The sequence below is a fragment of the Neovison vison genome, chromosome 13, assembly GCF_020171115.1.
Source record: "Neovison vison isolate M4711 chromosome 13, ASM_NN_V1, whole genome shotgun sequence".
In the NCBI taxonomy this organism is placed as follows: domain Eukaryota; kingdom Metazoa; phylum Chordata; class Mammalia; order Carnivora; family Mustelidae; genus Neogale; species Neogale vison.
In genome coordinates, this window is record NC_058103.1 from 79045800 (window position 1) to 79060660 (window position 14861).

The 14861-nt window shown below is 40.3% G+C and overlaps 1 protein-coding gene across 2 annotated transcripts in view; it reads left to right on the forward strand.

The window, feature by feature from the left end:
* SHC4 (SHC adaptor protein 4) overlaps window positions 1–14861 on the forward strand; it is a 139469-nt gene that overhangs the window by 97693 nt on the left and 26915 nt on the right. For both annotated transcript variants that reach the window (XM_044230116.1, XM_044230117.1), the window contains 3 exons: window positions 3933–4056; window positions 5602–5773; window positions 8785–8845. In XM_044230116.1, coding sequence (XP_044086051.1) covers window positions 3933–4056; window positions 5602–5773; window positions 8785–8845 — 357 coding nt within the window. The remainder of the gene's footprint in view (window positions 1–3932; window positions 4057–5601; window positions 5774–8784; window positions 8846–14861) is intronic.

Consider the following 14861-nt stretch of genomic DNA (forward strand, 5'->3'; position numbering starts at 1 on the left):
CCATGGTTCTCAGTCTCTGAAGAAAGTTAAAAAAATTTTTTTAAAGACTTAAAAACAATTTAAATTAACCTATTTGTTTATATTTATGGTTATGGTTATAAAATATATGCACGACTGTCCTGGTGACATCAATAACTATGGACTTGACTGGCTAGCTTGCCTCTTTGGGCTAGTTTTTTCCTAGGCCTGGAGGGCTCGTTGTTTTAGTACGACAGCACCATCTGGTGGTTGACCTGAGGTGCTGCACTTTTGAATATTGTGTTTATTTGAAAAACAAAAAAAACAGAAACAAAATAATAATTTTTAAAAACCTGGGTCTGTTAAAAATAAATGTAAACTAGTAAAGAAAGGCCTGTTATCCTATAAGAATAGTTCTCAGCCTCTTTTTTAAAAAATTTAATATTCAATTAGGAAACCAAAGGAAAAAAATTGAAGCCTATGCATCTAAGATTTTTAAAAATCCTCCTTAATGTAGTACTTGATACCCAAAGGTAGAATTATGGGTCTGTCTGGCTTCAAAAGAACCCATATTTGCATCTGATTCTATCTCAGGCCTTCATGCAAAGTTACCGTATCATTGGAAAGCCACATTTCTTTTTTGGCCCTTGGGACTTTTCATATACTTGTCTTTCCTTCCTTCCCATTAGCTAAAAATTGGTCAATTCTTGGCCAACCCGGCTGCTTATCCAAGCTTTTGGAGATGGGTCTAACCCTGAGAAATGGGCACATTTATATGTGATTCAAAGCCTATCTGTATGTTGGCCCATGACCCACCTCAAAAAGAACCAAGACAGTGTTTACAGGGCAGCATGTCTGTGAGTAGCAACAACAGCACTTTGTGTGTTCACTGAAGGCATAGGATACCTACACAGGGTCTGCCTTTTTGTCCAGTGTCATTCCTTTCATGGTGATGGGCACCACTGTTTGTTTTCTACTGAATCTTCTCAAAAGAGTAATATGGCAGTAATGAGGTTATCCAAAGCAAAGCAGAACATGTTGGTAGCATCAGCCCAAGAACAGGACCAAATCCTCAAAGTATCAGAATCAAAAGAGTTGAGAGAAGTAAAAACATTTTAGAAGAATGTGAGAAGTGGTGGTGGGTTTGGTAGTTCCCTTCCTTGCTGAGGACCTGCAGGCCCCAAGAACCCACATGCCTGTTCCCCAGAAGGCTTGAGCTGCTGTGACAGAGGGAGGTTAGGATCTCTATAAAGCAACAAGGGACTTCAAAGATCACCAGTGCCTTGTCTCGGCAGGTCAAGTTATTGCTGCAAAGTAACTTGTTCAGGGTCACAGAGACTGTGGCGTAATTGGAATTTGAAGCTGAATCTGAATCTTTCCATGGAGTTCTTCGAAGTGTTCTTGTTTTCTCACCCCTTTAAAGGGAGATACACTCATTTTTTCTTTGTGTGTATAGACGTATGTACATTTGTTTGAATTTCTTGCCTATCTCATTGTCTTCCTTATTTTCGTCTTCTTCTTGAACCTAAGAAAAAAATAAAATTAAAAAATCATTTTCTATATGTTGATATGTATCTGATATTGACTTTATTTCAAATTGGACCAGAAATTTATGAGATGAAAAACAAAGGAATTCAAGTGAATTGCCTTTTCTTATCTTTAGGTAATACAACTTCTCTTTGCTCAGCTGGAGGGCACTTTCCAAGGGTACTTTGTAGGTTGAAGGCTGTCTCCAAGAGCAAAGCGAGCAGTGATTCATACTACTCAGTGGCTGGAAGAACCTGCCTCACTATGGGACTCACTGCAGGGGTCAGTCTTATCAATGCAATTGAAGACAACTCCTCACACTAGAATTATTGATGCAATTCAGGAAGATCAATATGTATTCAATTAACACAGTTTTTAAAACACCTTCTATGTGTTGGTCATGTGTGACCAACTACTGCAAAAGAAGGGCAATTTAAAATTCAAGTTTAAAGATAGATCAAACATTTTCCTTTATTCTTATATCCTATATCCTTAGAAAGGATATACATTTATAGACGTTCCTAATTGGGATTTGAAACTAGAATTAGCTCCAAAGTCTATATCAGGATCCAAGTTGGTTGTTTAAAGGGACAACCTTATAAGAAATGGATCACAATTCTTCTAGAGATTGGACACCTCAGCATTGTTTGATTTAATAAAACCACACACACACACACACACACAAGCCTTCTAAAAATATTTAAGTCCTTTATTTTATCATTTTTTTAAAAAAAATTATTTATTTATTTTGGAGAGAAAACACAAGCAGGAGGGGGAGAGGGAGAGAGAATCCCAAGCAGACTTGAGCTCAGCGTGGAACCCGACCTGGGGGCTTGACACAGGATGCCAGGATGACCCTGAGACCATGAGCTGAGCTGAAACCAAAAGTCAGATGCTCACTGACTGTGCCACTGAGGCAGCCCTTCATTTAAATCCTTTAAATGAAAGTCAAGTTAGTTCCTGAATGAGAATTATCTGGAGATTCCTTGAGATAAGTATTAACATAAGGCTAAGAAAAGACACAGTTGTAGGTTCTACTATTACATACTGGTATAGGCTCTGCAAATTCTATCAGATGTAAATGAATTGCCTTTTACTCTAAATAGATAACAAAATCCTTTCCAGGACAACGCGAGCATAAAATCGTGCTTCCAAGTCAGCACAGTTAAATCATTCTATAAAGGCAGCTCTCTCCCCTCTCCTGTGGTGTCCCTTTCAGTAATGTGCCCCAGTGTTGGCTTCACTGCTCCCGAGATCCATGAAGCTCCCTGGGCATCTCCTCTCATTCCTCATGCACTTGCTTAAGCCTTTCTATTCTTAGAGAATAGCCAGCACTTTTTCTAACACTCTGGTATATATTTAACTGTTATCAGAGCTTTTTCTCATCCCTCCATGCTTCAGGCTATCCAAGCCAAGATATTTTTTGAAAAGTATTATTTCTCCTGGGACTTATTGCCTTCATATTAAAGTCATCCTGGGGGTATAGCTCAGTGGTAGAGCATTTGACTGCATATTAAAGTCATCCTTGGGACTCTGTCTAAGCCATCCTTATGACACTCCCATTTCAATTAAATCTCCATTCTGCAAGGCCCTAAGCAAGATTCCATACTCTCACCAAAGTATTCCATATGGTGGAAGGTGAATTTATAGTCCCCGAAGCTCCTGGTTCTATGTGGCAGCAGATTTGCTCATATGTGATACTCTCTTAGCTTCACCCGTCCTAATTTATTTCTGTAAATTACTTGTGCAAATTTCATTTTCCCCTTCCCAGTAGCTGCTTCTCAGAGAAAAAAACCTAATAAAAATTTTAATATCTTTTGGTCATCGTCACAAAACTTGCTTTTTAAAAAGAAAAAATATTTTTTTGATACTTGATGGAGATAGTTCTTTAGTAGGATTTTGAAGACCGGGATCATCACACCATCGCTGCTTTATAGTAGCAATGACAGGGCAAAGGGGTGTTATAAAGCTCCTGCCTTCACCAGCAGCTCATCCCACACTTTGAGGGGAGTGGGGTGTGGGGAAGTCAGGGGGAGGTTTGGAAAGTTATATTTTTGCAAAGACAAAGTACCATGCGAAGACCTCATCTTCCTGCCAGATTGCTGCCCTAAGTGTCTCCTGTACTGAATTCTAGAGCTAACATTGAACTCGAGTCACATTATTGGTTAAGATTAGTCTAGTTTTATAAAAGAGAGGGCCCAAAAACCTATTTTGAGACCAGAATTTGTCAGTGTTCTGAGATATTTAAATGGACGTTTCTTCTCTTTGATGCATATGAAGTAGGAGGTACTCTTTTCCGCCCCTGGAAGGCCGAAGAGTGCTTGTAAACCTGCTCCCTTTTACTCAGTTAAAAGTTCATGTTCTGAAAGTATTTTAGCTTTATATAACCGCTTCTTGTTGAATATTTATGACAGTTTTTTTCTTTATTTTTGTACACCCTCTTGCAGCCTGTCACATACTGGAATGCCGCAGTGGGATGGCCCAAGATGTCATAAGCACCATAGGGCAGGCTTTTGAACTCCGGTTTAAACAGTATTTGAAAAATCCTTCTTTGAATACTTCTTTTGAAAGGTCAGCCAAGTGTTCTATAATTACTTGACTTACTGTATTGATTCTGCTTTATTTTAAAATGAATTTTCAAGCTCATAAAATGGATCATTTCTTTTCTTACAAATAGGCAGTTTCAGTATGAACACGTAATGGCATTTTCTATTTTCCTTCCATTTATATTTGTCCAGATATTTCCTCTTGCTTTGTTTCAAAATTAAAAGAGACACTCAAAGTAGGAAGGGGTATGCCCTGTTTCTCTGCTATTCTACAGAGCTATGAATTAAGTGGTATCATAAAAATAACAGACATCAGTACATTTCTCAGAATTGTCAGTCCCAGATCCCTTGCATACAACTTAAAAAAAAAAAATCAAGAATGAAGTGCGAAATAGTAAGAATCGAATGTCTGTAGCTAGAATCACTGCTAGTTTGCTGGTTTGCAGTGTAAATAGAGGTGCTCCAGCTAAAGTGTGGGGGGCTGGAAGGTGATGTGAACCAAGGAAGTGGCGGGTTCTGTCTGAGGCACAGAGAGTCTGTAAGGAAAGCCGAATCCTTCAGGCCATACAGACTCCAGCACGTGTGGGGTATGGTGAGACCTCTGCCTTGGAGAATTCACACGGAGAGACAAAACTCACTCTTGGCCCCTTATAAATGCACTCATCCCCCAATTAATTATTTTGTGTATCAGTAAACGCTGGGTTTGGGGATCTGCTTTTATAAGGTGGTCTGGGGTAGCAAACGAGAGGGGGTTACCAGGAGGCCTTCATGTTGAATTTTTCCCAGGATAACACTTACATCTTAGTACTATCATGCTGTTGACATGTAATGAACCCAACAAAACTATGTCGGTTGTTAGTGGAGTCAATTCAATCCAAAAGGACTTGATTTATTCTTTTTCATAAGAAACTTCTACTAATTCCAATTTGGAAGGAAAGTTGTTTGTTTTTTTGTCCTGTTTCAATTTTTAAAACAATGCATGTTTACATAAATCTACCCACTTGCCACATATGGTTCCAATATTTCTTTATAAATCCCATATATTCCTCCAGATTTGTGCAGACAAGATAGCTGGCCAGAGCCCTTGTGCTTTTCATCTTGGTTTAATAAACGGGGCCAGGCCCTCTGCCCAATATCTAATTTTTTTTTTTTTTAGCAAAACATTTCCAAAATGGTACAATCAAAGCATGCTAAAGATATTAAGGAAAATCTTGTTTTTATATCCTACTGACAAAAATGACATACATTCAGAGAGCTCATAGGTATGTGGGTATGTGTGTATGTGTGTGCGTGTTTGTGTGTGTGTGTTTCTTAATCACTGGGAGGAGACCCAAAAGCATCACCCTTGGCACTTTCTGTTGGCTTAGCCTACTTTAATTGTCTATGGAAAGCTAAACAACCATCTGGCTGCTTCCATCCAGATGTTTGACATCACTTCTGAACAGCTATAAACTTAAAACATGAATGCAGAGTTTTTCAGGATGATTTTGTGTGGTTCTGATCCCTCTGCCTCCCCTGCAGCATCCGAATTCCCGCCCAGCTTCTAGGGGATTCTTTTTTTCCCTTACAGTGAGGAGGTGCCCAGTGATGGTCCCAGCGAGGAGAGAGAAGACCGTGAGTACTACAATGAAATCCCAGGGAAGCAGCCACCTGCGGGGGGTGTTTCCGACGTGCGGCTCAAAGTCCAAGCCACAGAACACATGGCTTACTGCCCCATTCGGTGTGAGAAGTTGTGCTATTTGGTAAGGGATGTTTTATTGTTACTGAAACTTAGCAATGTGATTCTGTCCTTGCGCCTGGAGAGTTTAATTTGAGAGTTTCCAAATGCGAGTTTAGAGAAAGTATCATCCTCCTCAGGACAGAGCCAGAGAATGAATCACTGTCGGAGCCCGCACTCCATCATTTTCACTCCGAGTCCCCCGCCCTCGGCCTACGTGGATGGCTTCACGTCTCCCTTTGCTGGGAAGACCCTGGCAGGCCAGCATGGGGTGCTCCCGTCACCCGTCCCCATCTCCAGTCTTGGTCTGTTCTCCTTGCTGCTCCTCCTCAGCTCCTGGCCCCCCAGCCAGTCCTGCCCCTGAGCTCCTGGTCCCATCGCCCCCTTCCAACCCTCTGCCTTGGTTCTGTCCATTAACCCCCCAACCCCATCTCAGTCTTCACTTACTCTTTGTCTACTGGCTATCTCTTTTCCATCCAGAAATAAATTTGGACCCCTCCAACCAACTCGTAATGTCTCACCTCCTTCTCATTTTCCTTATACGCACAGACATCTAGAAAACATTGTCTCTATCACATCAGCACTGCATTTCTAAGATCTGAATTCTGCTTGACAACTTGACAGAAATGACCTTTACAGTAGTTACCTGTGGTTCACCGATGGCTTAATTCCTCAATCAATTTTCTTCTTCAGTCTTCTGAACCTGTCTACAGAATCGGGTACCTGCAGGCTGCCTCTTCCTCTTTTTAGACCTCTTCTGTGATCTTCTAAAGCAGTTCTATTGTGTCATTCTTGTCCCCCATCTCTAGTTGCTGCTTTTTTCACTTTATTTCATGTTCTCCAATATTTTATTATGAATGTTTTCAAACATACAGAAAAGTTGAAATAATTATGCAGTGAACACTCATACATTCACCATCAAGAGTCTACAGTTGGGGCACCTGGGTGGCTCGGTGGGTTAAAGCCTCTGCCTTCGGCTCAGGTCATGATCCCAGGGTCCTGGGATCGAGCCCCACATCGAGAGAGAGCCTGCTTCCTCCTCTCTCTCCCTGCCTGCCTCTCTTGCCTACTTGTAATCTCTGTCTGCCAAATAAATAAATAAAATCTTTAAAAAAAAAAAAAAAGAGTCTACAGTTAACTACAATTAACGTTTCACTGAATTTGCCCTGTCATCCTATGTAGCTATCATCCATCAACATATCTTATTGTTGGTGTGTTTCCAAGTAAGTTACTTTTTTCTTTTCTTTTCTTTTTGGCATCTTTTTTAAAATTTAAATTTTGTTAGATAGCATATAGTGCAGTATTGGTTTCTGGACTAGAATTCAGTGATCCACCACTTACATACAACACCCAGTGCTCTTCACAAGTGCCCTCCTTAATGCCCACCCCTCACCTAGCCCATTCCCTACCCACCACCCTCCATTAACCTACAGTATGTCCTCTGTAATTAAGAGTTGTGCGCCTGGGTGGCTCAGTGGGTTAGAGCCTCTGTCTTCAGCTAAGGTCATGATCCCAGGGTCCTGGGATCGAGCCCCGCATCAGGCTCTCTGCTCAGTGGGGAGCCTGCTTCTCCCTCTCTCTCTTCCTGCCTCTCTGCCTACTTGTGATCTCTGTCAAATAAATGAATAGGGTTTTTTTTTTTAAAGTTGCTTATGACTTGTTTCCCACTTTCCTTTCTTCCCCCTCTTTCCATATGCTTATATGATTTCTTTCTTAAATTCCACATGTGAGATCATATGGTATTTGTCTTTCTCTGACTGACTTATTTCACTTAGCATCATACACTCTAGTTCCATCCATGTCATTGCAAATGGCAAGATTTCATCCTTTCTGATGGCTGAGTAACATTCCATTGTGTATATGCCACATCTTCTTTATCCATTCAGTAGTTGATAGACATTTAGGCTTTCTCCATAGTCTGGCTATTGTTGATAATGCTGCTATAATATCTTTTCTTTATATTCGATTTTCTTTTACTCCCTCCCCTGCAAACCCAAGCCCTTGACCTTACCATCCTTTCTCTGTCTTTGGCCTTGCCCTTGTCCTTGATTTCTCTTCTGGCATGACATTTGTGTACACACTCCTCCAGCTTCTCTGTTTTCAGCCATTACCTATTTCTCCAGCTATAATGCCATAAGCATTACATTGTTTGTCTTAAGATTGAACTCAGCATTTTCTCTGTGACTCCAAACCACAATCCTCTATTGATTTACTCATGTATATTAATGGCACTGCTGTTATGTCATTAATCTGCAGTCTTTTGTTTTTCTCACACTTTGGACTCCATATCAGCTCAGTCTTCAAGACCTAGGAGTCTACGACGAAATCTTTTGAATCTACCCAACCTCTGTCTTTCCTGTTGCACCTTTTAAGTTCTGGTCTTCACTTGCTCTCATGATTCTGAAAACCCCTTCCTTGTCTCAAATTTCATTCCCCCAAAGCCTTCTGCGTGGTACTGCCAGAATGATCTTTCTGAAGTATAGATCTTGTCCTTTTCAAAGACATCAGTGATCTCATTCCATTATTGAAGACATCTATCTATCTATCTATTATATTTGGGATCATTGCAACCCTTTGATGGAAAAGATTTTCAAAGATGGAAAGTGAGCCGGGCATAACCTCAATAGAGGAGGGCTCCAATCTGTCACTGTTAGATAGAGGTTTGCTAAATACTGAGTGTTTATACAAGTGTCCTGGAAATCCCACTTTCTGGCTGAGACTCGGATTGAATCCTGGAATGGGACCTCCCAAGCAAAGCAGTAACCCTCAGGCTATAGGCCTTATATTGTCAGCCTTTATGACTCCCTGCTTCAGACCCACCTCTGCAGCCCCCAGGGAATGCACTATCACAGGAGTCCCCACTGCCCACCCAAAATCTCAGTTTCCTATCAGACACTTCCCGTGTCAGAAAGTGAAGTTGTCTGCTGGGAGCATTACTGGTGTTACTAGTGTTCTGTTTGTTTTTTGAAAGTCTGACTGTATGCTGCGTTTGTAGATCTTTCACAATTTTTTTTTTTTTTTTTTTTTTTGGCGCAGCCTGGGAACTCCAAGTGTAGCAGTGTGTACGAGAACTGTTTAGAACAAAGCCGAGCAATAGGTAGGTACAATTGTCTTTCCCCATCTGCCACTCTCCTTATTCCTTGCAAGTCATATGGGGGTGTGTGGCCCTGGCTCTTAAACACCTCATGGGGAAAGCGGGTGTATATAACCAGACACATAATGCTTCAGCTGCAGGCTTCCCACATTCTGAGTGGCCCAGAATGCCACATGTGCGTCACTTGGACTGTTCATGGTTTTGCCTCTTGCTTGTGTGCTCGACCACACCATCATTCTACATTAGGAAGTCTTGCCCTGCTTTCACATCATATTACGTCTTCCTGGAAAGCTGCTTTCTCTGCTTAAAACTCAAGGGAGTTCCACTTCAAAGAATATCAGACATTAAGTTAATGTGAAAATTGATGTGTGTCAAATCCATTAGGATTAAGATAAAATCTTTTAAGCAGAAAACAAAAAGAAATCTGAAATGTGAGGGTCCCAATTAGGGGGCCATGTACCTCACACTTCCCAGGGAATTAAGTGTCTTATTACTGCACCTGATAATTGGTGTTGGACACAACTTTCCCACAACACAAATGTAGAACGTCAGCCACCAAACTGGAAATATGGTTCCATAAGGTCATGCTACTAGTTAGTCATTTAATTCTTATAAATTGTTGAAAGTACTTATTTCTTTGGGAAGCAAAGTTTTGCAGCATTAGAGGGGGAGAGAACTGGATGATATAAGTAATAGGATGGAGGATAAAGTTGGGTAACGAAACTCAGGGACTTAAATTAGCAGGAACTTACCACCTAGAAAGTAGTCACTTCTAAGGATACTTTCATACTTTTACGGACTTATGCCAATGTAATCTATTAATTTTATTATTGTTGTTTTTTGAGAGAGAGAAAGAGAAAATAGGGGGGTCAGGGCAGAGGAAGAGGGAGAATCTTACAATATGGGGCTTGATCTCACAACATTGGAATCATGACCTGCACTAAAATCAAGAGTCAAATGCTTAAGTGACTGAGCGAGCCACCCAGGTGTCCCTGATTTTACTATTTCTTGTACAGGGGGGATACATGAAAATTTATCATTTTAGATACAGCTATGATTACTACCTCCCTCCACCATGCAAAAATAATAGGAGAAGTGAGCTAAGATAGTATTGTTAATTCTCTAAAAATATGGTTCTTTTTGATAGATGTTAAAATTCCATGCCATTATTTAAAGTCATTAACAACTTTAACCTAACTTTTAATAATATGACTAAAACAAATTAAGCTAATGGTAAGTGTAAATGTCTTTTTACACCTATGATCCCTAGGAGCTATATTCCTCCCTCCCTCCTTTCCCTTACTCAGAAATCCCTAACCTAAGGATTTAATAATAGTCAGGAACATATCACATATGCCCCATAGCATGACAATCATTTCCTGCCTGTGCTGAAGCTCACTTGGAAATATCTCCACGTCCTGTTTCATCTGACTGTATCTCTTCATTTATACAACACTTCACTCAGTGGTTATTTACGAGGCCCTCCTGTGGGTCTGGTCCTATGCCAGGTGGTAGGAATGGAGTCACAACTAGTACTCATGTTTGCAGTCTAAGCAGGAAGACACACCTTAAGCAAATGCTTACAGATAGGATGAGCGTTTCAAAGCCCAGCATGTTATGGGGACAAATAACAGGGAAGCCTAAATTAATCGAGGGGGCTATAGAGGGTCTTCCTAAACGTTCTACAAGCAAACAGTGAAACCAGGACCTGAGGGATGAATGGGAATTATCCAGGCACAGAAAAGGAAATGGGGAAGGAGGGGCAAGAGAGGGAGAGAGCATGAAAAGTATAAACGGGAATTAGAATTCCTGGTGTGCCTGGATCCCTTTCTAGATCACTGCACAGTTAGAGGACAGGAGAGAGAGAGAGACTTGGACCTAGAATAGAGTCCTAAGGAACTCCAGCGTTTTTGGTCCCATATACACCTTCCTTCCCAGCTCATCTTCCTCCTCGCCATTAAACAAATCATCTTGGGACGTCCTTCTGTCCTCAGTCACTTGGCTTCTGAAGGGAACTCACTGAAGGGAAACAGCCATCATTCCTAGAATAATGTAACATATGCTCAGTCACAACACTCCCATTGGAGAAAAGGGGCATGATCCCCCTTTTTTCCCTGTCAAGAACCCCAAAACACATTTATGAAGGGATTAATGGATATAGAGGTACTGTCTCAGCTTTATTCAAGATACTTCTTTTTATAAGTGTAATCTTTGTCATAGAATCCAATTTAGTTTTTTGTTTATCTTGGTTTTAATTCTTGTCAAATCCAACAAACAGAGTAACCCCTTATACTTTCATGGTTTATATGTGCCTTAAGCTAATGTAAGTAGATCAAAACTTATGAAGAGCCTTTATTTGGGGCCTGGAATATACTTTTCCAGAATTAGTTAATTCCAGAATTAATTTTAGCCATGAAGGCTATCTCCTAGACAAGTGCACCATCTTCTTCTGTTCTGGTTTGCCTGTATTAATGAGCTTAAATGTATATTTTGGAATGACAAATACAACAATAGAAGATTCTATTGCAAGTGCCTGTTCTTCAGTTGTACTCTAACTGTAGGATAGTCTGTAACTGGTATAGAGCTGCCTTCCGTGTTGTGGCCCTGAGATAACAGTTCGTAACTGGGAGCCTTTCCGAATCTTGGGAAGGTGAGAGATGGTATTAGCAGTTTGGAAAAAGTCCTCCTGCGGGATACTTTTTTCCCCTGAAAATCACAGAGCTGTAACATTGTTTCCTTAGAAAAGCAGGTTCTAGGGCACCTGAGTGGCTCAATGGGTTGGGCCTCTGCCTTCAGCTTGGGTCATGATCCCAGAGTCCTGGGATCGAGCCCCACATTGGGCACTCTGCTCAGCGGGGAGCCTGCTTCCCCCTCTCTCTCTGCCAGCCTCTCTGCCTACTTGTGATCTCTGTCAAATAAATAAATAAAATATTTTTTAAAAAAGAAAGGAAAAGAAAAGCAGGTTCTAAGTTCCCCCAAGGAGCCAGAATGCTAGGGAGCCATCTCTCTAGACCTTGGCCACTAAGGCCATAGAGGGATAGAAGAACCCAGCCCCCACTCCAGGGGCCACAACAAATAAGGCCACTCCTATTGTGGTAGGAAGGACTTTATTACTGTGGTGTCCGTTCATTCACAGACACTCAGAAATCAGGTGTTCCTAGCTTGGGGCCTCGTGTGACTACTTGGGCCTATGTTTAAAAACTGTTCTGAAATTCCTGACCAATGAACAAATTAATAGCAGTTGCCAGAATAGCAAATACATAAATTTTATGGCTTTTCCTAGAGATTTATACTTAAGCATTTGAGAGACACCTATACAAATATTTTCAATAAGGTTTGGCTTTTTTTTTCTCCTAAGACATTTATTTATTCAAATATTGACTCAAAACTTGAATGCCAGTATATTATAAATACCATAATAGCCTTCTGCTTGTTGACATAGTTAATTATATTTATCACCAGACTTAGGAAAGAAACCTGTCCCTGCTACTAAATTCTCTTGTGGAAAAAATTAATTAGCTAAGCAGGATAATATTTCCCTGACCTTCAAATTAAAATGGAAATAAGATGCTTGTAATCAAGAAGACATTAAATTCCCCAAACCCTGGGACGCCTGGGTGGCTCAGTTGGTTGGATGAATGCCTTCGGCTCAGGTCATGATCCTGGAGTCCCGGGATCGAGTCCCACGTCGGGTTCCCAGCTCCACGGGGAGTCTGCTTCTCTCTCTGACCTTCTCCTTGTTCATGCTCTCTCTCACTGTCTCTCTCTCAAATAAATAAATAAAATCTTTAAAAAAAAATAAATAAATTCCCCAAACCCTAAGGGTTTGCACTTGAAAACTTTGGTACTTCAAGTATATACACTGCATACATGATGTGTTTGTTTTCTGCCACCAATCTTCTCTTCAGCAGGTTGGATAGGTTCATGGAAGAACACTTGGCAAAAAGAAATTTTGGAATGTGTAAGGGCTGGCATATGTGGTTAAGCTCTTCTCAGCCACACACGTGACCCAAGAAAGATTTTAAATTTGGGTATAGAGTGGAGTACATATATGTATTTTAAGGCAACATTGCTGAGTTAAATAGAATAGTGCAGTTGAAGAAAAGGAATGGTCGTTTTCAAGAGAGACTCGGTAAGACATGAATGCTTCTGGGTAATCCTGGGGGACGGTAAACCTGATGTGGTCAGCTCATGCCATGGTCTCTAAGGGGCAGATGAGTCAGGACTTTGTGTTAAAGAATGACTCAGAACATAGGGGGTCAAATATGCTGAGAAAGGTAGACCAGGTGGACATTTTTATTTCAGCATCTGTTCATTCAGCTGACAAACATTTTTCCTTCGAGTGCCTGCTTTGTACCAGGTATTGAAGTTGCAGAAGATACACAGATAAATGAGTTCTAGTCTCTTCTTAAGGACTCGAGGAATTTGCAGTCTCAAGGAGAAGACAGACAGAGAAACAAACATACATTATGTTATGGAGTGGCACCTGACCCAGCCTGGGGGAAGGAAGGACTAAGGGGGAGGCTTCTTGAAGGAGGTGAATTCAGAACAGAATCTTAAAGGACAAATGGGGATTAGGTACAGAAAGGGATAGCTAAGAACCATGTGCAGAGCCCCAGCATCAATGAATAAATAGATAACTGAGCAGATATTATCTAGTAAGCAGGCACTATTTCCAGTGAGTGTCTCACCCACATTCTTTCATTTATTCTCACAAGTGTATTCTAAGCCAGGCACCCCCATTTTACAGAAATGAAAACTAACACTTTGAGACATTAAGTAAATTGCCCTAGGCCACACCAACAGTAAGAAGTATCACAGGGGTTTGAACTGGTCCATGTTAATTTAGAAGCAGACCTCTTACAAACACTTGTGATCATAGTCTACTTTCAGTAGATTTTTATCAGCAGACACTCCTAAATAAAGGGTAATTCAATCACATATAAGTTATATATATATATATATATATATATATATATATGCTAATATGTTATACATGTCTTACAACTCACACAAAAATAGAACATTTCAAATTTAGAGTTAATGATAATAAAGGCATTTTAAAAATGTCTTGGTGACATTCATAGAAAATGTTAATATGTTAATAAAATTATGTTAATATGCATGGATTATAACACACAGAAAATAGACAATTTTAAAGTTAGAGTTAATCATAATAAAGACATTTTAAAAATATGTTGCTAATTATAGTGGCTGAATACTCTCATTAGATAATATCTCAGTATCTTAAGGTAATATCATTGAGATGTCATTGGTATATATATTGGGCTAACGTGTCCAAATATACATTTAGAGCATTTACCGACAGAATAGGCATACATCCACATTTCAGATCTTGGTTATTTTAACTTTTGGGAGGCCAGAGTTCTGATCTAATTAGATCATTCTTGTTTATATAAGCTCAGGATGCAGCTGAGGAAGAGTTTGTAATAAAAGAATGATCTTCCGTCTTTGATTTACTTGCAGCGATCTTTTAGCCACTTACCCATTTATGAAAGTAAGTTTAGTTTAAACTAGATAATATAATTCATAAATCCACATAACCAAGCAAATGGAGACTGTCATGTCTTGTAAAATGCAACAAAGAAATGAGGTGCCCTGACCCCCCCTTCTTTAGAAATCCCACTCCTCCTCAGGATATCCCATATGCAGAGTATGACGGGGGACAACATGATGTGTGACAGCTGGCAGACTAAGAGGAAAGAAGGAGTAGGTAGTAAGGCTGTAGTCTTCTAACTGGGCTTCCCCTATTTGGTGTACTCTCGAGTTTCTGTATTTTATATTATAAGAATTATAGCGCTATTCATCATGATGTGAAATCCAATATAAAGTTGGCCCTTTTGGGGCCACATTAAAGGGGTTTAATGACAGAAACATAAAAGGACTGATGTTTTATGGTAAGACAGTGGAATGTCACAAGTGTCGCCACTTCAGGTCAGCCTCACAGGAGTCTTGTAGCCCATGTGGCCAAAAATACAAATGAAGTTGTTTAAACAGA